Below are 27,571 nucleotides of genomic sequence, written 5' to 3' on the forward strand. Positions count from 1 at the left end.
CTGGGTATGGCAACAGGACTCGGTGCCAGCTAAAAAATCCAAAGAGACCCAAATTTGGCTTCAGAAGAAGTGCTATGACTTGTGCCCTTCCCTTACTGGTCACCTCCCTCCTCCCATGACCTGAACCTGCTGGACTACTTTGTTTGGTCATATGTCGAGAACATCACCAACATAAACTCCGACAACACTAACCTGATCGCCGCCATCCACCAAGTATTCACCGAGCCCTCACCAGCATTTGTGGAAAAGGCATGCTCCCAGTTCTGAGGCTGTATTGAGGTGGTGATTGAGGCTGAAGATGACAACATTGAATAGATATCAGAAAAAGAAAGCCTTTATTTTATATTTAAAAATGGATTATTTTCAAATTCAAGAAACCAAGAAAAAATAAAGATGTGGCACTGAATTCTTAGAAACTTGCTGACTTATTACTATAAAGTTATTTTAGATGCCTCCTGAGAAACATCCCTACATTTTTAGATATCACACTGTGCACACATGTGATGAAATCTTTCCTCTGTTGATAGTTGTAATGCACCGTTAATATATATATATATATATATATATATATATATATGATGATTGCAACGTCCTGTCAGACGAGTGCCACTCCCTCAGACATTTAAAGTCCATGAGCCCAAATGTCTGAGGGAGTATCTATACAAATATGATGTTAAAGAGTCTTAGCTTTGTACGACAGCTAAGTCTCTCTCTCGATTCAAAATGTTAAGATCCAGCAACAAGCAAGAGCAAGATAGCCAGCAAAAAAATTAAACTGCAGACCAGCTTAATGCGGGTACTGGTCTTCCGCTTTATGGTTTTTTAAATCAGAGATTTGCTTCTCCTAGAAAGGTTGCCTTCACCATGGCTTACGGGAGCCCTCTCTACCCCAATACACATATACACACACACAAATATACACGGTGCCAACTATATATATATATATATATATATATATATATATATATATATATATATATATAAAATAGGATTATTTTCAAATAAAAGAACCCAAGAAAAAAGAACGCCTATATATCTAAATAACTCTGCTTCTGTAAAAGGACATTGATTAACATTTAAAAAAAGAACAGTCGATAAAGACATTGCTTGAATAGCTATTATTTTCTGGTGAAAGATGTAAGTCAATATTTTTGCCCAAAACTAACTTGAAATAGTAGTGAGAACAAAATTAAAAAAATCTGTATCTGACTTAGGTGCCATCAGCTAGAATTGAAACAATAACATACAAATCTACACCCTCATTCCTTAGCATCTGAACCATGCATAAAAATTCACCAGTCATCCTTTTGTTTTAAATATGGGACCGTTTGATGGTTAAAGACAATATTTAAGCAACCAAGCAAGTATATATATATATATGTATATATATATATATATTCACCCGTCATCCCTTTTTAACGGATGGAATTGCCTAATTGTTGAAGATAAGATGCAATCTAACAAGCAAGATGTGCAGAGTTCTATAATTATATAGATTCTAAATTCCATTTATTTATGAATAATATAAACGGCTTTTATTCATATTAATATAATCTCTTCTTTATTTACAGATAAAACCTCTTCTATAAAACGAGGTATTTTCAAATAAAAGATTATTAAAAAAAACCTATGTATCAAGAGTACGTTGATTACTTCTTTAAGAAGACCAGTTTATGAAGACATGGCTGTGGAAACATCATTTTCTGATGATATATTGCGTAAAACTACTTTGACAGACCATATGCAAATACTCAGAAAAGAGAAACCATATCGATGCAAGGTTTGTGGAAACGATGTTTCACAAAATTCTGATTCAAAATCCCATATGTGCATGCATGCAGGAAGACAGAAACCATATTCTTGTAAAATTTGTGGGACGGAATTCTCATGGAATTTAAATCTAAAACTACACATGAGAATACACAGTGGAGAAAGACCATTTTGTTGCCAAATTTGTGGCACCAGATTTTCACAGAATTCTCACCTGAAATCTCATATGCGGACACACACTGGAGAGAAATCATATTCTTGTCAAGCATGTGGGTCTGCGTTTTCACGCAAAGATGAATTGGAAACGCATATACGAACACATACAGGAGAAAAACCATATTCTTGTGAGGTTTGTGGAGCGCAGTTCTCACAGAAATCGTCATTGAAGTCACATATTAGAACACACACAGGAGAGAAACCATATTTTTGTGAGTTGTGTCAATCGGCGTTTTCCCGGAATGAGGATTTGAAGATCCACATGCAAAAACACACTCAAACGAAACCATATCCTTGTAAGATCTGCGGATCAAAATTTTCACGAAATTCTCATCTGAAATATCACTTGCGAGTCCATGCAGGTGAGAAGCATTATTCTTGTTCTGAATGCGGATACAAGTTCCTACGAAATTCTGAGCTTCAGAGTCACCTCCGGAAACACTCAGGGGAGAAACCGTATCGATGCAAGGTTTGTGGGTCAGCCTTCGCACACAATTCTAGTTTGACAAAACATTTCCGCATGCACAGTGGAGAAAAACCATATATGTGTGGCGTTTGTGGGTGTGCATTTGCAGACAATTCTAGTCGAACACGGCATGCTCGCACACATGACACAATGAAAGAGAAGCCATTTTTGTGTAGAATTTGTGGATCAAAATTCTTGCAAAATTGTGATCTTAAGAGACATTTGAGAATACACACAGCAACTGCTTCAGCAGAATGCTAAGAGTTGATGAAGCTACATAACTCTGGCTGACAGAAGGGGACACCAGTCTCATACCCAAGACTAAGGAGACACAATGCCCAAATAAATACAGAATATTATGCTGTCTAACAAACACCTACAAGCTCTTTACTGATCTGGTAGCCGATGGTATATATTGCCATCTGTCTCCTGGGACCTACCTTGAAAAAGAGCAGATAGGATGCAGGAGAAAATGTGTTAAGTGTTGAGACATTATATTGAACAAAGATGGTGGCAGTAAATCAAAGCGTTGAAATCAATGAAGTCATACCCCCATCATTAGTCAAAAATGTTTTAACAAATTGTCTCGGTGCTAAGGACCAACTATTGATAAACAAGACGATCTTAGAAGACTGTAGGAAGAGGCAAAGAAACCCGAGCATGGCATGGATCGATGACCAGAATGTGTTTAATAGCATGCCACACTCATGTTTACTCTGGTGCTGTGAGTTATAGAAAATCAATCTGGTAATCCAACAAACACTGGCAGCTCACATCCAGATATGGAAAACCACCATTTAAACAAGTCACAATAGAGTAAAGACCATCATCCCTGAATAGTGGAGTATTCCAAGGTGACAGCTTATCGTCCTTACTTTTTTGTATGGTGATAGACATACTCGGCAAGATCCTGTATAACAGTCGGAGCACCTACAACTTTAGTCAGAACCACTGTCAAGATCCAAGCAAGAGAGTGAACCATCTACTGCTCATGTATGATCTTAAGCTATATGCCAGCTCTGATACCAAGTTGTATCAGGTTCTACAGATAGTATACACCTTCTCAAATGACATTAGAATGAAGTTTGGCCTGGATAGATGTGCCAAGTGTACACTTGAATCTGGGAAGAAGACCCACACAGAGAATATGCAACTAGATGAAGACACCGACATAAGATATCTAGAAGAGCATAAATCCTACAAGTACTTTAGCATTGAAGAAAACAACATACAACATGCCAAGATGAGTGAAAAGATTGGCAAAGGATATGTATGCTGTGTTAGGAAGTTTTGTAAAATACAGCTTACTAATAAAAATAAAATAACTGCCATCAACCAACTTGCCATGCCAGTAATAACATACATCTTTGACATCATTGACTGTCCACAGCAACACATCAACAGTCTTATTGATGTAAAGACATGGAAGATGCTAACACTTCATAGTCATATACAGAAACCAGAGTCTACCAAGACTGTACTTGTCCTGGAGAGGAAAACTGGGGCTCAGATATCAACCACCAACATAGAGCAACTATATGAAGAATAGGCTAGTATCTGAGAACCTTTAGTTCTTTGAAAAAAGCCAAATACAATATTTCAAGGCCTAACCATATGTTAACGAAATTTGACTTTAAAAAAGCCGATCTGGCAATTTTTAACCTGTTCGTTACTACGGCCCCCTGTAACAAAGGCTAAACTGCTTTTAAAAAAACCAAATTCATGAAATTTGGCTTTGAAAAGGTGAATCTGGCGGCTTTGCCCATACGTAACCTTTCTGTATAAAATTTGAAAGCTAAACTTTTTCCATAAAGGCCAAATTCAGAAAATTTGGCTTTAAAAATGCCAACCTGGAAATGTTTAGCATGTTACACCTTGATAAAGTCAATATAAATACAATTTTTGAAAGCCAAACTGGTTTTTAAAAATGTCAAATTCATTAAGTTTGGCTTTAAAGAGGACAATCTGGCAACCTTCAGTCCGTATTTATACAATTTTGGAGGGTCAAACTGCTTAAAAAAAAAGGCCAATAATGTCATGGTAATATTAGGTTGACTAAAAATGTCTTGCAGAATTTTTAATTTTGATTTCAAATGATGTATTTTCAAAATAATTTTCATTATAATACCTTTACTTTATATATCATTTTAAAGAGTGTTTTCTCTATCTATTATGTCTTTTAAGAACGTTGAATACAAGATAGAAAAAAATCAAATTCACACAATTTTATTATTTCAATACAAGCTATGCTGAAAAGCTGCTGAAACAGCTCGCTATATCAATGAAACGTTTGGCCCAGGAACCAATTACTGAATGCACAGCATGGTAGTGGTTTAAGAAATTTTGTCACAGCGACATAGTGATCGGCCATCGGATGTTGACAATGATCAATTAAGAGCCTTAGTCGAAGCCAATCCACATGAAACTGTTCAAGATTTGCTTTTGAATTAGACATCACGTAAACAACGATTTCCAACCGCTTGAGAGAGATTGGAAAGAAAAAACACTTGATAAATGGGTGCCTCACTAATTTAATGACAACCAAATCTTTCCTTCGTTTATGCAACAAGAACGAACCGTTTTTTGACCGATTTGTGACTTGTGATGAAAAGTGGCTTCTATACGACAACCGTCAATGCTCAGTTCAGTAATTAGTCTGATGAAGCTCCACAACACTTCCTGAAACCAGAGTTGCACCAAAAGAAGGACATGCTGATTGTGTGGTGGTCTGTTTTTGAATGCAGGCGAAACCATTACGGTGAAAAAGTACTCTCAACAAATGGATGAAATGCATCAAAATCTTTGACAACAATACCCAGCATTAATCAACAGAAAGGGCCTAATTCTTCTCCACAGCAATGCCTGACTACACGTTGCTAAACCAACCCTGCAGAAATTAAACGAATTAGGCTATGAAACTACCTCATCCACCATACTCTCCAAACCTCTCATCAACTGACTACCACTTTTGCAAGCATCTCAACAACATTTTGCATGAAAAATGCTTCAAAAACCTAAGCAATATTAAAAACGCCTTCAATGACTTCATCGACATGAGAATGCAAGATTTTTACGTTACTGGCATAAATACACTTGTTTTGCATTTGCAAAAGTGTATTGATTCTGATGGTGCCTATTTCGAGCAATAAATTTTTGTTTGAGCCAGGATATGTTCATCTGAATTTATAAGTTAAAAACTGCAAGAATTTTCTTGTCAACCAGATATTTATTGGGTGGTTTTTATCAATATTTTGTTTTATTTATATTTTTAAGTTATTATCAAGATTTCAAATCAAAGATTTAAGTTGCGAATCGGGCCCATTTTTCTTGTTCTTACATAACGCTAGACATTATTTGTTGTTTGGACTGAATAAATACTTTAAAGTGAGTCAAAACACTAAAAGCTTTTCCAGATACAAAGAAAAATAACTTATATTGCTTTTCATAACTTTTATTTGTTAAATATTTGTTTTTGTTACCACTTTTTTGTTTCTCTGTATATTGTAATACAAACCCGAATCTTTGGATTCATATGATCTGATGACTGTGAACATTTATAAACAGCTCATCATTAGCATGTTGTATTTCTGGCAACGTTATAGCATTGAAGTTTACCCTTCTGTGTCCAAAATCAAATTGCATAAACTCGTTTCTGTGCACCTAATTTGCGCAGGCCCAAATTTGTGTAAAGAAATAAATATATTTTGACTAATCAGAGAAGTTTCTGAATTTATTTGAATTGGTCTTTCTGGGAGCCACCTAAACTCTTTAAAAGGGCCAGATTTTCTTTCAATAAATCGTTGAGACCAAAAATTCAGACAGTGCTACATCTCATTAATCGTTACAATCCTCAACTCACTCATATACTTACACTTAAAAAACAAAACGCACACACAATGACTGCTTGAATCTGTAGGATGTGTTTTCAGTAGGATGACCAATTTATAATCAGGATTTATTCATTTTTAGGACGGTGGTTGCGTATGTCACAACTTCATTAAAGTCGAAAGTAGGAGTGTATCTGCTGGACCATTAAAAGTAAATTTAATGGGATCGTCAATTAATAGATAGCTTTCACCAATCCACATCCTTATATAAAAACATAAAAATGAAATCCAGAAAATAATGACACTTGACAAAAAACACAAAATCACTGTATTAACATGGAATAAACAACATTTATTTATGTGTTAAGAATATTAATTTAAATTGTTTCAACATAAGTGTTTGCTTGTGTTCAATGTTTATAATGAAGCATTAATTAAGTCAAGATTTTGTGAGAATAGCACAAAGCTTGAAATTATTAATTTTTTTATGATCAGAGTGCCGCACATGGGCTTAAAGGGTTATGTGGCTATTTTTTTAGAGAAACAGTCCAAAAATTCATATAAATGTATATATGGGTGTGTGTGTGTTCATATCATAAGAAAAGTAGTTAAAAATAAAATAGTTTAAAGAAAAATTTAAATTCTCGTTTGATGTGGTAACTTTCCATGATGGGAATTAAGGTTCATGTGTGTTTTGCATAATATCAGGATGGCAGTTTTAACATTTCCCACAAACGGAGTTATCCTGAACATGTGCTGCTTTTGAGAAAGTGGATAGGAAAAACTGCTTTGTTTTTTGGCGGGCAAATTTTTATATACAGGCCTTCTCAAACATTCCAGCTTGTTCACTATTTTTGTGTGAAGGAGCGTAACATAGTTCATTTTGTTTTATGTGTGCGATGGTCGCATCATCACTTCATGTACCTACAGGTTCTTCAAATACATGTGTGTTGAAGCAGTGATCGTTATGAAATGTTCCTACTGAGGATTTATTCCGGTTGGGCATTGTGGTTGCTACAAATCCTTTAATGTCGTCTGCTCATTTAAGACAACTCATCAATTGCAATATTCCCAAACTTTATCACTGAATTATTTTCTAATATGATAAACAAAGAACATTAACTCTTATAAACAACTTTCAATGAATTATAATTTATTTAAATGAGCATAGAAATTTTGAAAACGAATTTTCTAACTCTTGTCACACAAGGCTAATTAATTGATTCAGACTTTTTCAATGTCTCACCTAATGAATTCCTCTTGTTCTTTACAAGAACTCTGAAAATATTCTGCTGTTAACCTTTCATTTTAAACACCTCTTTTGTGAATATATGCCTTCTTAACTCATTATTTTGTTTAGTTTATCTTATAACGTGTCTTTCATTTTTTGCACATTTGATTATAAAACCTACAAAACTTTTTCATTGAAAATATTTCTCTGAATCCTACTCCTTCCAAAAATACTTCTTCCATTACAAAACACCCTAAAGTAAATCCCTAAAACTGGTGTGAACACATTCCTAAAAACTAAGAATCTTCATTCCTAAAACGTCACTAAATCGTGGTGATTTTATTGCAAGAAAACAAAATTCTGTGTAGCATTAAAACTGTTTTTTGTTTTTGTTAAATACTATTACATACCGAGTCATTACAAGAATTTGAGAAATACACATTTTTTATTGAGAAATTTACACTTTAAATATATATACATTGAGTAATGAAAACATTTTAGGGCTTTTTATGTAAAAAGCAAAACTGCTGTGATCCGAAATGGAAAACAAAACTAGATACCGTTTTCTAGAATAATGAAGAAAATGCTTATTGCATTTAATACCGCATTTAAATTTGCTGCAAATAAGTAGTTTTCCGGATATGAAATTATCTAATTCCGATAAATTTTTACTTATTTTCCACTTTAATAATCACTTTTATAAAATGAAGACTTTTATAGATTTTGGGATATACTAAAAATAAATAGCGCATTTTAATTGGCAGCAAATTTAAAAGCGATATTTGTTTTCAGCATACCCGAAACCTACAAAGTTGTCACTTTAAAGTTGATTGTTAAGGTGGAAAGCAAGTAAAAATTGACTAAAAAAGCTTTCAGGTAGTCCAAAAAGCAGCAAAAAAAGTTATTAGTAGGTGGCCAGAAAGGTAACTGGACATCAGTGTGCCCTGGTACTGGTAGCTGGACGTCAGTGGATGCTAGAGTTCTTTCCTTCCATTTCTTTATGCAAACCTTAATCCTCACCCTTTTTTTGTCTTCTTTCTATATATTAAAATCTATTTTCTTTTTTATTTTTTACTTCTATTTCTAATAACATGTAATGTGATCTCATGATAATAATTTCTTGTGACGCTGAATACCTGAAGGATTTTTATTACTTTTATATAAGCTATAAATCGCCTGACGAGGTCTCTAGTTACTAGTAACTAGCTGACTGAAATAGGCTCATGAGTGTGTAATAACATATTAATGCTTATGTAAAAACAAAAAGTATATGTATATATATATATATATATATATATATATATATATATATACATATACTTTTGAGTTGAGCATATTGAGAAGTGAAAAACGAATTACCATTAGCATATAAGCGACGCTCTTTGTGTAAACAAATCGAGCGGAGGTATTTCGGACGATATCAAAACATCGTTAAACTCACTACTCGTTCAAGCAGCCGCCAATAGCGTAATGGTTAGAAGCCTTGACTGCCGTATAAACGGTCGGGTTTCAATCCTGGCTTGGGGTAGTTGCCTGTCTAGCCGCACTGATGAGCTGTGAAACAGCGAAACAGTACTGTATGTGGATGACTATATATATATATATATATATATACAAATTGTATCAAAGGAAAGATAAGCTACTCTTCTACTTAGCTCGATAATATTTTTTTAGTGTTTTAAGTGTGAAACTACGAAAGTAGTGCTGAGCGCCTCAGTAGGTGTATCAGAATTTTTGGGCAAGTCGCCATAGCAAACATTTGATTAAATAGACTCTCCATGTCTACAAGCTTATAACAATATGAAAATGTAATTTCAAACCTTAATTTTTATTTCAATAAAATGAGAAAAGACCAAATTTTAAAATTATAAAAGGTTTAATCGAAAAATATACAATATTTTTTTTCATTGGTTTTCTTTAAAAAAGATTTCACGAAAAGCAACAAAATTAACTTGAATCGAAATCAAATATATATATATATATATATATATATATATATATATATATATATATATATATATAACTGCCAAAAAATCACTTAGCTGTTCCAAATTACTAAGCTATGGGTGCTTCTATTCTTCCTGTATAAGAATTTATCCATATTTATATATTATATTCCATGTATTTTTTAAATGAAATGATTTTTCAACCAAGAGTCATGGTAAACCGTCTTTTCAACAATAGTTTATCCACCATAAGAGAACCCAGATGTTCTTCGATTTGTCAGTTTGTTATGTCCGGAAGCATCAAAGTGACAAAAATAATTATTTCAAAAACGTAAAAACAACACATTAGTAATCTTGATAGGGTAAATATGAAGAATTATTCCACCCTCGAAAATGCCAGATAGCCTTATCTCCCTTTTGTATTTTTGACATATTTCATTTCAACTACAAAGTGGCCAGTATGTGCTACCATACTTGCAAAATAGTAACATTTCATTCATGCATTTTGCCCGATTACTAAAAATTGGCTCAACCAAATGTCGATTTTTTAAATTTTCTTAAAGAAATACCTAGATTTCTTGATTTAATATATTTTAATTCTACTTTATCGAGTGATTTTTTTTTAATATCTAAAAAATGAAAAAATTAAATGAAATAGAACAAAATTGTCGTCAGCGTCCAATATTTACTGGAACATACGCTTCGACATAAGAAAAAAAGTCACCTTGGTTTAAAAAAAAAAAGGTTTTACACTTTGGACTTTGCATGTTTTTTTGTTTTAATTACAATATATTATTTATAGATCTTTTATCTTCAATTTGTAATATATAAAACTTTGGTGAGTAAATTAATTATTTAAATTTTAATAGACATTTCAAAATGGGGGAGGTGAATTAAAAAACAAACAAACGTTTGTTTAAAATATTATATTCGGTTTATTGGAAAGAGCATAAAATTTCACATTGACCCTGAAAATATCGTAAAAATTGAACCAATAGAAAAATGTTGATAGATTTTTTAATTTAAAAATTTAAAATTATTTAACTCGTAAAATTCAATTGATTTTATTACGTAAAAAAATGGCTGCATGAAGGCGCGCCGGCATTTTGTAAACACTGTTTTGTTTTTAAATAATATTTCTATTATTTTTTAAACAACTTTAATAGTTTATTTTGGAAGTATATTCCATAAAGAAAATAAACAACTCACTTTAAGAAGAGAAATTACGAGTTTTTTTTTTTTTTTTAAATATTTTATTCGCAGTTTTGTGTTAGGGGTGTCAAAAATTCCCCCCAAATTCTGGTACACCTAGCGCCGCCTCAGTTAAGATGAAAACAAACATGGCGCCGATGCTCTCTCTCTCTCTCTCTCTCTCTCTCTCTCTCTCTCTCTCTCTCTCAATTGGATAACATTTATTTGATGTCGAACTGTTTTTACCCTTATTGAAACATTTTTTTTTTCAGGAATAATTATTTTTCTATCTTTTTCCATAATTTTTCGATATGTTACTATATGCAACATGACACTTAATTGCGTAGGTTTTACCTGAAATTTATTATGTTTTTAAAATTCATTGTTTTTTGAAATTCATTATATTTTACCTGAAATTTCGCAGCACCTGTTTTTTCTCAGCATTTTTTTTTAATCTGAAAGAAATTTAATCAATGAAATTAACTAAAAAAAGTTTTCAAAAATTGTAAATAGTGGAATTTAGAAGTGGGGAGATAATCGTACATCCACCAATAAGCCCAGAAGAGAGGGGGGGTACATAAAGAATAAATCGCTCATTAGTGTTTCGTTCAATGAGGTCAGTCACTGTTGCTGTTCTACGAAACACAGTTCATATTGTATTAAAAAAAAAAAAAACAACTCATTATAACACTTTTTACCTCCAACTACTACTTCAACTCACTAGGAAAAGTAACCTCTCACTACTACCTGAACTCTAAACTGTAAATAGGAACTCCACCCTGTCTAAATAAGAAAGTGATTTCCTCCTCATCCTGCTACTCCATTTATTTGCTCAGTCTGAAATCGAACCTCCCACTACTACCTCAACTCTTCCCCTTTCTAAATAAGACATTGATGTTCTCCTCATTCTGCTACTCCATTTATTTACTCAGTATGAATTTTGACCTCCCACTACTTCCTCAATTTCCACTAGTTTAAATGAGACATTAATTTCCTCCTCATCTTTCTACTCTCATTATTTTGCATAACTCCCACTGCGAAAATTTACATTGTTGTTGGTTTTCTAATTTTCAAATTATTGGCAAAAAAAAAAGGTAAGTATTTATTGATTTTAAAATGTTTATATTAAAAATTTTTTTTAGCAAATTTTAATTATAAATTATATAATTTTAAATAAAAAATATAGAAAAATCTTTTTGCAATATGCCATCGTCACGGAAGGAAGATGTCATATTCCAAAAATCACATAATTGATCAAGCATTTTTTGAGAAAAATCAATGTTTACGATTTTTAACGATTCTAATACTGAATATATTATAAGAATGATTTTGATCTCGACAGTTCGAATGGAGTTGTCTCCCCCTTATTTATTTATGAATTAAAAACAGCGAACATAAAAAAGAACAAACCTACTTCTTGCTAAGTAATTACATAGCTTAACATCTGGAAAACTACTTTAAATTTTAATGCAGTATTTGTTTTCAGCATACCCGAAACTCGTCATTTTAAAGGTGATTGTTAAGGTGGAAAATAGGGTCTGCCAAACGATTGTGAAAAATCGACCGCATGTTTCCGTGATGTCAGATTTGTGTTAACTATACGAACTATGGAAAAACAGAAGCGACTTAATGATTTTTTAAAACCTTTGTTTATCTTCTTCAAACTGCAATTAATAATTAATCTTTGTTATAATTTTGTTAGGTTTTAAGATTTACACAGTTTAATGATTAATAATATTATAAACATTTGTATATTAATATGAAATAGTATTGAAATACGGTTTTACTGAATGTTGATTTGGTTACCTACGGGTTCCATATTTTGTTCGGTAAAAAGAGACAATCAAAATATGAGGGGGGCCTACAAAATGCTTAATATTTGTGCAATAATATTTTCAAATTGGTTTTAATCTGGCGATAAAATAGCTGACAAGAGTCATATTTATGTTAAAACTTAATATTTAAAAAAATGAACACAATTAATTAAAAATTTGTTGTAACGGAACATTTTCAAATAATGGAATTTTAACCGTTTTAATCTTTTAAAAATTAATTAATGTCTATGAAGTTTCTTTTTCTTGCTAACTCAGATGATTATAGTATATTAGGTACCTCCATGGCAATGTGTAAAACGTCGGTAGTACACATTTTAATAGTGACGTCATCATTTCGTGTGTTTGTGTTAATTTCTATCGATAAGCGTTCGCGTTATCATTATATTATTACGCTTATCGCTCCGTCCGTTATCATGCTGTGCTGTACTGCTGTGCATCCCTAAAAAAGGAAAGTGGAATATTCCAAATAAACCTTGTCACCCTAAAAATTATTAAAAAAAAAAAAAAAAAAAAAAAATTGGTGTCGCTGTTGAGGCAAAGCTAATAAAAATGATTTGTCTTTCTTGGCCTTTTGGCTAAGATCAAAGTGTAGTATCTGATCTTCAGGTGCTACATTTCAATTTCTTCTCTCTCAGTGGAAGAGAAATCCTTTACGACTAAGACAATTTTTTCTCCACGTTAAAAAAACGACCCTGGTGTCTAAATCTGATCCGTGGGGAGGCATTGTGAATAGTTTAATGTAACAAAGTTTTAATATTAAAAAAGTAACTGGAAAAAGTTATTTCTGATTTAATTACAAAATGCCCTGGAAGTGTTACTCCTGATTAATTATAAAATGCCATGGAAAATGTCCGTTCTGATTATTTTTTTTTTTTGTTTGTTTACTCGTCTCCCCACAAGGGCGGAATTGGACATGAGGTCCGTTAAAAATTTAGGGGGAAACCAGCTCCCCAAAAGGGGCTCTCTGGTCAATAACAAAAATAAGAACTGTATCAGTAATCGAGGATTTCTCCTCCATTAACCAAGACCAAAAGTGGGGGGATTTAAGTCACTGGAATGCTGAAACTGATAGTACACTCAGAAATTCATGTTGAAGCAATGGTTACCTAATCCCTAATCGTGTTAATGTTTTTATGTATTACTTTCGAAAAACTGCTGAAACAGTTTATGATTTAAACATTACTTTATTTCAAGTATATTTTAAGCAGTGCGTTATGGGATATGAAGTCACTCCCGGAAATTGCTCAAACCGTTTACGATTTAAACATTACTTTATTTCATATATATTTTTAACAGTGGGGTGGGGTATATTAAATCAGTCCCGAAAATGGGTGAAACCGTTTACGCATTACACATTGCTTTATTTAATGTATATTTTTAACATTGATGTGGGAAATATGGAGTCGGTTCTGGAAATGGCTGCAACCATTTACGCCTTGGACATTATTTTATGTATATTTTTAACAGTAGGATGGGAGATAAGAAGTCGGTCCCGGAAATGGCTGAAAAAGTTTACGATTTATACATTACTTTATTTCATGTATATTTTCAACATTGGGGTGGGGATTATAAGTCAGTTCCAGAAATGGCTGAAACAGTTTACTATTTAGACATTGCATTATTTCATGTATATTTTTAGCAGTGGGTTGGGGATATAAAGTCAGTCCCGGAAATGGCTGAAACAGTTTACGATTTAAACATTACTTTATTTCATGTATATTTTTAATAGTGGGTTGGGGATATAAAGTCAGTTCTAGAAATGACTGAAACAGTTTACTATTTAGACATTACATTATTTCATGTATATTTTTAATAGTGGGTTGGGGATATAAAGTCAGTCCCGGAAATGGCTGAAACAGTTTATTATTTAGACATTACATTATTTCATGTATATTTTTAGCAGTGGGTTTGGGATATAAAGTCCATCCCGAAAATGGCTGAAACAGTTTACTATTTAGACATTACATTATTTCATGTATATTTTTAGCAGTGGGTTGGGTATATAAAGTCAGTCCCGGAAATAGCTGAAATAGTTTACGATTAAAACATTACTTTATTTAATGTATATTTTCAACAGTGGGGTGGCAGACATGAAGTCAGTCCAGGGATTGAATGAGATGTGCAAATATATACTATCAGAAAGCGTCGCCCAGTATTGAATGAGATAGGTGGAAAAAACATATAGTAGCAAAATACCCAGCATCGCCCTGGATCGAATGAGATAGGTGAACGATATATATTAGCAGAATATGCGGCGTCACCCAGGATTGGATAAGATAGTTGAAACATATATACTATGAGAATACCCAGAATTTATTTGTTTGTAATGAAATAAGCAGCCGAGTCAATATATCGAAGTTATTATTTCAGTAAGGGGGAGCGACATAGTGGGTTAAAGTTATGTAAATTATTGTCTAAATTAGTAACATATCCAAGAATTATGAAAAATGATTAAATGTGAGTTACTTAATTGGTGTGTTTGTAATGATATAATATGTTATATTTATCATTATTATTATTATTGTTGTTTGTTATTATTGTTCGTTGTTATTGTTCTTTGTTAAAAGTGAGTCTTATTAAGAGAGTCTTAGAGAGTCTTAGTGAGAGATGTTTAGAGTTTTAGAGAGAGGGATGCTGTAAGAGAGAGATGTTCGTGTTATAAAGATTCATATATATTAAAACGTTCATACTTAGACGTGTTGCTATGAGATGTAGAGTTCACATTGTAGATATGAGATGTGTATGTCAAGACATTTTATAACACAGATATATAGACATATAATAACAATTTTCACTTTACCTTTTGGTAGAATCACAACACAAAGACGACGTTTATAAAAACACATGATGGGTTTATTTCTTCTCATGACCGGCCATGGTTTTCATCATCAAGAATTCAAAGCTTCAGATTTTAAGTTTCAAAAATGACTTTCTCGCTTCTAGACGTTCGAATCCCAACTGGACTGTCGTCTGTCGACCTCAGACTCTCTCTCCGTCTCTACCAGTTTCTCCTTAGTTTCTAACTATATCTAGAACTTCCCATTTTTCCATGACGTCATACACATGTTAAAACATGTGTCTTCTTTCACGTGTTCTGGACATGCGTGTCCAAAACTTTTTCCTTTGTTTACAAAAGGAATTTTAACCTATATTCCCAATAACCTATTTTTCCAATATGTTAAAAACATGTTTATTAAATTATCTTGTATAGTTGCATTCCTCAATTGAATTTTTCATAACAGACTTGTCAACACACATTCTTTTCTTGAAACTATTTTATCTCTAAGCTAAACAATGGTTTGTTTTACATTCCATTTTCTAATTCTCTCTCGTAATCTATTTCTAAACCTAATTTACGAGGTTCGAATTTCGTCTATTCTATTTCATTTTCATTTTAACTAAATCTCTCTATTTTTATACTTACATGAAAAGGGGACAGCCCTTATCATGTAACAAATAAGCCCAGACAATATATCAAATATATTATATAAGTAGGAGGGAGAGGCATAATGTGGGTTTTGTATTATAAAAATTATTGTCGAAATTAGTAACATATCCAGGATTATGAACAAAGATTAAATGTGAGTTAATCGATTGTGTGTTCATAATAAAATAATCATCCCAGGAAATATATCAAAGTAATTATGTAAGTAAGAGAGGGCGATAAGGATGGTTTAAATTATGAAAAATAATTGTCAAAATTAGTAACATATTCAAGAATTATGAAAAATGATAATATGTTATTTAATGCATTAGTGTGTTTGCAATGAAATAATCAGACCAGACAATATATCAAAGTTATTATTTTAGTAAGTGGGGCGATGATGTGGGTTAAAACGATGAAAAATTATTGTCGACATAAGTAACATATCCAAGAATTATGAAAAATGACGAAATGTGAGTTAATTGCTTGGTGTGTTTGAAATGAAATAATCATCCCAGATAATGTATCAAAGTTATTATGTTTGTAGTGGGTGGTTGATAATGTTGGTTAAAAATATTAAAAATAATTGTTGAAATGTGTAACATATCAAAGAATTAAGAAAAATGATGAAGTGTGAGTTAATTGATAGTTATGTTTTTTATGAAATAATCAGCCCAGAAAATATATCAAAGTAATTTTTTAGTAAGAGAGAGCGACGAGTATGGTAAATTATAAAAAATGTTGTCGAAATTAGTAAGATGTCCAATAATTACAAAAAAATGACGGAGTGTGATTTAATTGATTGGTGTGTTTATAATAAAATAATCATAATAATAATTAAAGGGGAAGAAGATAAGGACGACTTAAATTATGAAAAATTATTGTCGAAATTAGTAACATATCCACGAATTACGAAAAAAATGATGAAATATTAGTTGATTGGTGTGTTTGTAAGGAAATAATCAGCCTAGACAATATATCAAAGTTATTATTTAGTAAAGAGGGAAGGCGAAAATGTGGGTTAAAATTATGAAAATTATTGTCGAAATAAGTAACATATCTAAGAATTATGAAAATTGATTAAATGTGATTTCATGCATTAGTGTGTTTGTAATAAAATAATAAGCCCAGACAATATTTCAAAGTTATTATTTTATTAAGAGGGGGCGATAATGTGAGTATAAATTATGAAAAATAATTGTCGAAATTAGTAACATACCCAAGAATTATGAAAAATGATGAAATGGAGGTTAATTGATTAGTGTGTTTGTAATGAAATAATCAACCCAGCAAATTATCAAAATTATTATTTTAGTAAGGTTGGGCGAGAACGTTGGTTTAAATTATAAAAAATATTGTCGAAATTAGTAACATATCCAAGAATTACGAAAAATGATGAAATGTGAGTTGATTAATGTATGTGTTTGTAATGAAATAATCAGCCTAGAAAATTTATCCAAGTTATTATTTTAGTAAGGTGTGCGATATGATGAGTTTAAATGATGAAAAATTATTGTTAAAATTAGTACTATATCCAAGAATTATTAAAAATGATGAAATGTGAGTTAATTAATAGTTGTGTTTTTTAATAATCAGCCGATACAATATATCAAATTTACTATTTTAGTAAAGGGAGAGGCGATAATGTGGGTTGAAATTATGCAAAATTATTGTTGAACATAGTAGCATATTCAATAATTATGAAAAATGATAAAATGTGAGTTAATTGACCGGTGTGTTTGTAATGAAATAATCAGCCCAGGAAATATATCAAAGTTATTATTTTAGTAAGGGGGCAGTACAGTTTTAATAAAAAACTAGGATATGATTGTGCCTTCATTCATGCTGAACAGAACGCTTACAGCATGCCCAGCAACAATATATTGCATAGGAAAAATGCTGCTGTGGAATGTCCACAGGACCCCCTAGTAATTATTAATAGAGTAAGGTTTTTTTTTTTGCTATTGATAAAAAAATAATATAAAACTTACCTTTTGTAAAGCAAATACATTTTTATTAACGAACTACACAGACTAGAGTTAATAAAATCAAATAAATTTTAACGTATTCTGTTGACACATGTATTTAAAAATAATGTTCTTTACAAGCTTCCATACATTTAAAAAAAAAAAAAGCGCCAAACATAAGGACCACCCTCTATCAATTTAAATAATAAAATCAAAACAAATTTTTTTAAGGTTGATTTTGGATTTACAATTTTTATTATCTCAATAGTCTTATATTCTTTTATATGAATATATTTTTTTATTATTGGAAACCTGTTATTAAAAAAAATCAATTTAAACTTCATATTGCACAATATTTGAATTTAATATCATTTAAAGCTTTTTAAAAATAATTATTTTTTAGGATTGTTTTTTTGTTGTTGTTGTTGTTGTTGTTGTTGTTGTTGTAATTCGAATAATTATATTACCAGGAAAAAAATTATCCAGAAAGTGTTGTATTTTTTTTTTTTTAACATAATAGTGAATTTATGTCCAATTTTATTTACAACTTTGAGGTAAGTGAAATAAATAACAGGATTATATATATAGAAAAATTACTATTTTTTTTTATTATTTGATCTTTTCAGCTTTAAAAAATGTTGAAACTTTTATCACCCCACATTTATTTTGCTTAGTTTTCGGACCATGAAGTATGGGGGGGGGGTGAGTAGAACATCTAAAAAATTATATTTCCGCTAATATATTTAATGAAACCTACTTTTAATATGTAAGTTTATTTAATAATGATTGAATATCGAAAATTTCAGGAAAATATGATTATTATTAGATTTTTACTAGATTTTTAAAACATGTGTTTGTGAACGGCTTAAAAACGTCACTACATAGGAACTTTGTTTTAAAGCGTTGATAATGTAAACACGATTTTTGTCTCGAATTTTCGTTATTTTTGTTTTTTACAAATTTTAAAAAATACTAGCAGTTTATTTAAAGCTTTTTCTATTAAATGGTAAAAAAGTTAGGATGATAATATTAAATTACAATTACATCGTGTTACATATAAGGGGTTTAAAACTGTGGCGCGCTTTGGATGTACCTATAGTATATATTAATTCGAAAAAAATTCTATTTAAAAAAAAAACACTATTAAGTTTATATCAATTTTTTCATTGCAACTTCAAGGTAAAATTTTGTTCAATAAGTGTATTTAAATTTTTTTAAAATAAATATTTTTTACTTATTTGAACTCTTATGTTTCATAATAAATAGAAATTTCGATAGATTTAAATATATTTTGTTCGAATTTCGAAAAAATAAATATGGGGGGGGGAGAACACGCACTAAAAAAATATTTCCCTCGTATATTTTACGAAGACTGCATTTTATATGTAATTTCATTTTAAAATAGATAAGTATCGAAAATTTCACGAAAATCTGACCATTAATTGATTTTTGCTAGATTTATTAAATACGGGTATGTTTTCACGCTCGGAATGTCTACTACATGGGAACGTTATTTTAAAGCACCAATTATGTAAATACGATTTTCATCTCGCAATTTCATTATTTTCGTTTGCTGAAAATTTTTTTTAAAAATTATTACTGGTTTATTTTGTCCTTATTCTTTTAAATGGTACAAAAGTTATACTGATAATATTAATTTATAATAAAGTTACATCGTGTTACATATAGGGTGGGGTTATTCTGTGGTGAATTTTGGCAGTCCCTAGTGGAAAGAAAGTAAAAAATTACCCCAAAAAATTACAAAAAAAAAAAAAAAAAAAGAATCCAAATTTACGATTTTTTTTTAGCGATTCTACTACTAAATGTATCCATTATTTTGATCTCGGTAGTTCGAATTGAGTTGTCTTTCCCTTATTTATGCTGGATCCAAAAACATGGCCGACCAAAGAAAAAAAAAATTCGTTAAGTGATAAAAAATTAATTTGTTAGTTAAAAACAACAAAAAATGGCTATATCGTCTTTCATAGGTTGATTAGCCAACATGGCCAACTGATGCTGACGGTATGTGGTAAATTGTGAAATGTGGATATAGAAATGAAATGCATTTTAATAGTTTTTGACGCAAAAAACTAAACTTTTTCTTTTTGCATCTTCTCTTTTTCAGACATTTTTTTAAACGAAATCTTTTGCGTTTAATGAGAATTTGAATAAAAGAAAGAAAACAGCAAACGAAAAGGAAGTTGTGATTATTATTGTAAAATGCATTTTGATAGTTTTTGACGCAAAATTATTAAAGTTAATGGTAAATTTTTAGTTTACCGACCCCTCAGCATTCACCTTTAATTTGTCGACTTTTATAGGTTTTCGGGTACGTTGAGGACGAATATCGCATTTATTTTTTGCGCAAACACACAGTTATCCCTATCATTTTTAATGACAACCATCTTGTTTTCCAATAACGAAAAAAATGCCAAAAAGGCTAAATATGCCACATATGCCGCCAGCAAAAACAATAGTGATTACGTTGGATACTGAATGTCTTCAAATATGGATAAACTACCTGTTTGCACAAAAATTGAATGCAATATTCGTTCTCAACGTACCCGAAAACATATTAAAGTCGACAAATTAAAGGTAAATGCTGAGGGGTTGGTAAACTAAAAAATACCAAATTAATAAAATAATCACAACTTTTTTTGCCTCTTAAAATAGTTGTTTTGAAGTAATTACACTTTCGTTTGTTATTTCATTTTATATCGTTTTATTTCTGAAGTAAAAGAAAAGGAAGTTTTGAGTACTTTTCTTTAAATTAATGTTATTCTTAAAAACGCTAAAAATTAAAAATTAAAATATTTCCCCAAAATTTAAATTTAAATTACACAAATGAACTAATCTCGTGATGAATCTATTTTGTAAAAACATGCAGTCAGAACTTCCTTTTCATTTGCTGTTTTGCTTTCTTTTATTCAAATTCTTTTATTCAAATTCTTTTATTCAAATTCTTGCTAAACACAAAAGATTTCGGTAAAAAAATTGCCTGAAAAAGAGAAGACACAGAAAGTGTTTTTTTTTTTTTTTTTTTTTGCATTAAAAGCTATTAAAATGCATTTTGTTCTTATATCCATATTCTACAATTTTCAATTACCACATGACGTCAGCATCGGTTGGCCATATATAGATATAGTGAATAAATGACAAAAGACTACATTCCAAAGTTCATGATGTTGACCATCTTATAATTTATTCCTTTAATTCAGTTGACATTTACAATTCTTGGCAGTATCTGTTTCATAGTGCAAAATCAATCACTTAATTATTATATCAACTAGTGAATCTATTTTACGCTTAACTCATCAGAAGAAGATTCATTGATCGATATAATAATTAAGTAATTGATTTTGCGCTATGAAACAGATACTGTCAAAAATTGTAAATGTCAACTGAATTAAAGGAATAAATTTTAAGATAGTCAATATCTTGAATTTGGAATATAGTCTTTTGTCATTTATTCAATATATATATATATATATATATATATATATATATATATAGTCATAGTAATTAGTAATAAATAATTATATTTACTATGGATAAAAATAGGTTTCAAGCTTCTAAAATTCGTACTAGAATTTATTGCTCTGTAATTACATTGAGCTTCTTAAATGAGTGTTGTGTCTGCACAAATAATTAACAAGAACACGAAAATAAAGGTATACAATATTATATTAGGAAGAAAAGTGATATACATATTTGCATGTCTTCAGATATACTTCAGTTGGAGATATTCCGGCAGGTGGCATGTTGCATGTCTTACTGGAGGCAGCATAGGCATCTTGCCTATTTGGCGGTCATTGCCGGACTCTCCCAGTATTAGTGATTGATACCTTTATATATCCCACTCACCCACCTATGGTAATTAGTGGGCATCTCCACAACAATAAGGATTGGTATATATTATAAGGAAATAACATATATATCCATAGAAATATATATATATATATATATATATATATATATATATATTATCGTTTTTACTTATTACTATATATATTATCTATTATTTATAATTTATGATTCTCATATCGTAATAAATTCTAGTCCGTCAAGTCCAAAGTAGCTGAGCAGCAGCTTGGTTCCTACCAGTTTTGGCAAATAGCAAACAAAATCCTGAACAGAAGCGTGTGCTCTATCCCAACTATCATCAATGGACCTAAGTTAATCTCGTCAGCATCATACAAAGCCAAACTCTTTGCCAAGAACTTTGCAGCTAATTCTACCCTTTGCAACCAAGGCCGCCAACCCCCAATATTTCCTCCTGTATCAGAAAACACGCTATGTGATATACAAATATCTGTACATGATGTTGCCAAGCTAATCAAAAACCTTGACTCCAGTAAAGCAACCGGCCCTGATGGTATTCCAATTATAGTACTCAAAAACTTCAACCTGAACTAGCGCCCATACTTACAAAACTGTTTAAACGTTGTCTTAAGGAGAATTGCTTCCCATCACTCTAGAAAATCTCATCAGTATGCCTTGTATTTAAGAATTCAGGTGATCATTTATCCTCCTCTCAGTACAGGCCAATAAGTCTCCTGTGCATCATGAGTAAGTTGCTGGAATCTGTGTTAAATAGAAAAGTAATCAACCATTTCAGCAAAAATAACCTTCTTAGTGACACACAATATGGTTTCCGTTCTGCTAGATCTACAGCAGATGTGCTTACAGTTATATCTCATAGGATTAGCAAATCTCTCGACAGAGGCAACCTTTCTAGGGAAATTGCTCTTGACATATCAAAGGCCTTTGATAGGGTATGGCATAAAGGTTTACTTCACAAGATCTCCAGCTATGGTATAGCTCGAAATGTTTTCTCAATTATTAAATCATTTCTCTTTGATAGGTTCATAAGAGTAGTAGTTGATGGGCAAAAATCAGAAGCTCACAGTATTAATGCTGGAGTCCCTCATGGGTCCATCCTGGGCCCAACTCTTTTCCTGATCTACATTAATGATCTTCCAAATCACATTCTTACATCATGTTAGACATTTATGCTGATGACACTACCATCTATGGTAGCACATCTAAGACAGTAAACGACCAAGTTCTCTCCGATTCTCTCTCCTCTGTACTTGATCATGTTGTACAATGGGGAAAGGAGTAGCTGGTTACTTTTAATGCATATAAAACCAAGCTTCTATCTTTACATCATCAACGTTCTAATCCCCATCTGGCATCAATTAAAATGAATGGCTCTCGTCTTGGGGAGGCCTCAAGTTTTGACAAGCTTCTGGGCTTGACCTTTACTCCTGATCTTAAATGGAATACGTACATCAAATCTGTTGGCAAGACCGCTGGAAAAATTGTTGGATCCTTCTATCGATCCAGTAGATATCTCAGTGCTGATGCAATTCTCTATCTATATAAGAGCCAGGTACATCCAAAGATGGAATACTGTTACCACATCTGGGCAGGAGCTGCAAGAAAGGACTTGTCCTGCCTTGATAGGATTCAAAATAGACTTTGTGGCCTCGTGGGAGATGTCCTTTTCTCTTCGCTTCAACCTCTTTCTCAAAGAAGAGATGTTGCGAGTTTGTCTCTGCTTTATCGTTATTTTCATGGAAAGTGTTTGACTGAGCTTCAATCTATGGTTCCCCCTCGCCAAACTTTCACAAGAAACACTCGTCTAGCTGAAACACTATCAATAATTCCTCCCAATCTTTATCTGTGCCTAAACCTAAACGTAGATTCCATGATCAAATCTTTTTTCTTAGAATTGCACGCCTGCGGAATTGTCTTCCATTTTCCTGCTTTCCAGCTGTCTATAATATGGTTGTCTTCAAGTCCAACGTGAACAAGATTTTGATGAGCCGTTAAACTTACGTTAACAAATTTACCGAACTTCCATTATTATTGATTACTATATTGTCCTTTTGACTACTGTACACTCTTTAACCCTTATCCTTGAGTGGCCTCTCCGCCTTGATAAGTGGTGACGCTTATCTAAAAAAAAAATCACCTGCATAGAAGAATCCATGCTGGAGACAGTTAATGCTGAGATGGGTATAATAGGCACGGGGGGGGGGCGCAGGGAGAAACAAATGAACACGTATCTAAAAAAAATGGAAAAAGCACTAGAGGAAAACCTCCAATCTGTAGTGGAATGGGAACAAAAATGGATGGTCACATTCAATGCTGCCAAGACTAAGCTTGTTTCCTTCAATAATTACAAGAACCCTTCTCAAATACCAATAGCTATGACTAAAGATACGTTACCTGAAAGTACTTCTTGTAAAATCCTAGGCCGAACGTTCACATGAGTTGGAACAGATACATTGAGAGCATTGCTAAGGCTGCTGCAAAGAAGGTGGGCTCTCTCTACCATGCTAGAAAGCTACTTATGCCTGATATAACCTTCTATCTCTACACGGCCACCATTCGCCCATGAATGGAGTATTGTTGTCACATCTGAGCTGGTATATCTGCTTCTAGTCTCTCACTCCTGGACAGAGTTCAGAAGAGAGACGCCAACCTGATAGGTCCTAAACTGTCATCAAAGGTTCAACCTCTGTTCCATTGACATAATGTTGCATCCCTCTGCTTGTTCTACAAGTATTTTAATAGTGACTGCTTCAATGAACTACAAGCCCTTGTACCCATTAGATGTAAATACCTTAGATGTAAATACCTTAGATGTAAATACCCCCGACAAACCTGATAATCAGCAAAAATGCTTAAATTCCTGACTAAACATTCAAAACTAAAAATGCATATTTTCCGAAATTTAATTGTTTTACTTTTCTAAATCTGTATATCAAGTTTCAAATCTGAAGACTAGAAAATAAGAGAAGAATTTGGTAGAAACTGTCAAGGTAACATATATATATATATATATATATATATAATTATTTACTATAATAATTAAATACCTACAGACACTAGTGTTTCATACTTTTGGGAATCTTCAGTGAAGGATGTCACGATTAACACCACTCGATAGATTCGAATTTGACGTAATGTTGCATCCCTCTGCTTATTCTACAAGTATTTTAATGGTGACTGCTCGAAATAACTACAAGCCCTTGTACCCCTTAAATGTAAATATCTGACAAACCTGATAAGAGCTACTAACATTTACTTTTATGATTAAATACCTACAGACACTAGTGTTTCATCCTTTTGGGAATCTTCAGTGCAGGGTGTCACAATTAACACCAGTCAATAGATTCAAACCCAGCGACACAAGCCATCTCTGGCTTGATTAGCAAAGACCGTATCCATTCGGCTGTGTGAAATAATGTTGAAATTTAAACGTTTTGTTATTTTTAAAAAATGTTTTTACGTTTTATATACATATTTTTATTTGTTTTTACATAAGCATAAATATGTCACTACACATTCATGAGCATCTTTTGATCAGCTAGTTACTAGTAACTATAGACCTCTTCAGCAGATATAGCTTATACAAAAGCTGAGTCCATAATGAAAATCGTTCAGGTATTCAGTGTCACAAAAAAGTATTACCAGGAGGTCACATTACATGTTATTAAAAATAGAAATAAAAATAAAAAGATATAAATTAGATGAAAAAAATAAATAAAAAATATCAAGGAAAATATATATATGTGTGTGTGTTAGCCACTAGTAATAGTAATATAGCAGACATTCAACGATGCAATGTAAGAATAAATCAATCATGATTACGGGTTAAAATGTCATGATAGGGGACTACAAATCAACCTCAAATAACTGGTGACAAAAATGAATTAAAAGAAGAACTATAGTCAAAATAAACTACTATCACTGCCATCTATATATGTGCATGTGCTAGAATATTTTTATCCTGAATTTACGTACATGTTCATATATACATATACTAGCAGGCAGCCTGGCATTGTCTGCTCATAGACTATTCTTAAATATAATATTTTAATTTATGCAGAAAGAAATCGTATCAATAATGAATCATATTAAACTGTAGCATGTGAGATGAAATAAAAAGAAATCATTAATACAGTAGAATGTAAGTATAAATAATACAAGCCATTTCTATTTCTTTGAATATAATTTCTTCTTTTTTCACATTCAACTTGTTCTATAAAAAACGTAGTTTTAAATTAGAGAAACCAACAGAAAGAGAGTATTTCTATATATTTAAAAAATTGTGGACATTCTTCTGTAAAATTTTTAAGTGACCATCACAGCTAACAATTAACACAGTCTATATTCTGCATAAGCATGATGCTGTTTACCTAGCTCAGCCTTGGAACAAAACACCAAATTGGTTATCTCTGCCTTTGATTGACATTTATGGCCAATGAACGACAGGTGTTTAAGCAGCAAGTGTCCACTAGTGACTGGCAATGACGGCCAGTGACCACTGGTAAACACCAATATTTTTTAAGACATGGAGGAGTTTTTTGGAAGACATTTTTTTAATTGTGTAATTCTATATTTTCTGAGAATTAACCCTTACCCGAACTAAAAAAGGAACACCATACATCTATATTTAAAAAAAATTGCTGAATCTTTTTTTTATAAAGGTTATTGGTTGGTGTAAACCTAAAGAAGATATTACTGTCAATCACAGTTATTTTTTCTTACAATATGTAGGAGCCTTCTGAGAGTTTAGAAAATTTCTGACTAACCTGAGTGCATCTTTGTTTTTACGGGAATATTTTAAAATTAATCTTAACACTAATTAAAGAATAGAACATCTTATATCTATATTTTAAAAAAGAAATGTTGAATCTTTTTTATATAAACGTTTTATTGGTTAGCATAAGACATGCAGGAGACTTCTGAGAAGATATTTTTGTGAAGAATGTGTAGGACTGACCTGAGTCATCCCTAAAAGCCAAGAAGTAGAACGAAAATAATACCATTCCCCAAGAAATAATAGTTTCTTAATCCCTCTTTTTCTCCTCATACAGCGGACACAAACCAGGAACTGCTATCCAGTCTCTCATCATCTCCCTCCCCCTCTCTTTTTCTCTTTAACCAATCCCTAGCCAGCATGACAGGCGAGTAGGCAGGACACTCTTAGCCTCGAAACCAACAAGACATATGTTGCTGGTGAACATTGTTAACAAGAGGTGTACTCACTCCAAAATGTAAAAAGGAAAATAAAGTTCTTTGCTTTTAAAAGTTAACATTTGTATTACTTTTATTATTTCAACAACAACTAATGAAGACAAGTCTCAACCAGTGTTACAAGTGTAACTCTACATTTTCCAAGAAATAATCCCAACCCTAACCAAAAAAAAAGGAACATCTTGCGTGTATATTTAAAAAAAAAATGCTGAACTTTTTTTTATATAAAGGTTATTGGTTAGCATAATCCTACCAAGACATTGCTATCAATCACAGTTATTTTTTCGTGAAGACATAGAGGAGCCTTCTGAGAGTTTACAAAATTAATGACTAACCTAAGTACTTCTTTGTTTGTTTTTATGGGAGTATTTTAGAATTGATCCTAAAACTAATTAAAAAAAGGACATCTTACATGTATACAGGGTGACCCCCAAAAACAAAAAAACATAGAAAGTATATATAGAACATATGCTGTAGAACGGAGAAAAAAAGGCCAAAGACCCTAGCGTTTTGATGTGATGTTTTGAATATAATAAACTAGTTATGACCAAAGTTTCATTTCATTCGGACAAAACACTAATTCGAGTTGTAGCCCGTTTTTGTAGGTCACCCTGTATTTAAAAAAAATTGTTAAATCCTTTTTT

The 27,571-nt window shown here is 31.8% G+C and overlaps 2 protein-coding genes and 1 pseudogene across 6 annotated transcripts in view; all 3 read left to right on the forward strand.

Annotated features, from left to right (window-relative positions):
* Positions 1 to 27,571, forward strand: part of LOC145242266 (uncharacterized) — a 40,921-nt gene that overhangs the window by 9,367 nt on the left and 3,983 nt on the right. For 3 of the 5 annotated variants that reach the window (XM_080105275.1, XM_080105277.1, XM_080105279.1), the window contains exon 1: positions 11,077 to 11,741. The exons of the other annotated variants lie outside the window; for them this stretch is intronic. The gene's annotated coding sequence lies outside the window, so the exon portion shown is untranslated. Of the gene's footprint in view, positions 1 to 11,076; positions 11,742 to 27,571 lie in introns of those variants that run through there. 5 annotated transcript variants of the gene reach the window in all.
* Positions 1,571 to 8,052, forward strand: LOC145242265 (uncharacterized). The gene has a single exon (XM_080105274.1). The coding sequence runs from the start codon at positions 1,682 to 1,684 to the stop codon at positions 2,711 to 2,713; it is 1,032 nt and encodes a 343-aa protein (XP_079961400.1). The 5' UTR covers positions 1,571 to 1,681; the 3' UTR covers positions 2,714 to 8,052.
* Positions 13,037 to 13,152, forward strand: LOC145243270 (U2 spliceosomal RNA; annotated as a pseudogene).

The sequence above is a fragment of the Euprymna scolopes genome, chromosome 21 (genome assembly GCF_053919585.1).
Source record: "Euprymna scolopes isolate OS-2025 chromosome 21, ASM5391958v1, whole genome shotgun sequence".
NCBI classification, from domain to species: Eukaryota; Metazoa; Mollusca; class Cephalopoda; order Sepiida; family Sepiolidae; genus Euprymna; species Euprymna scolopes.

What these genes read in the sequence shown, in the direction of transcription:
- LOC145242265 (XM_080105274.1), top strand. Translation starts at nt 1,682, where the DNA reads ATGGCTGTGGAAACATCATTTTCTGATGATATATTGCGTAAAACTACT.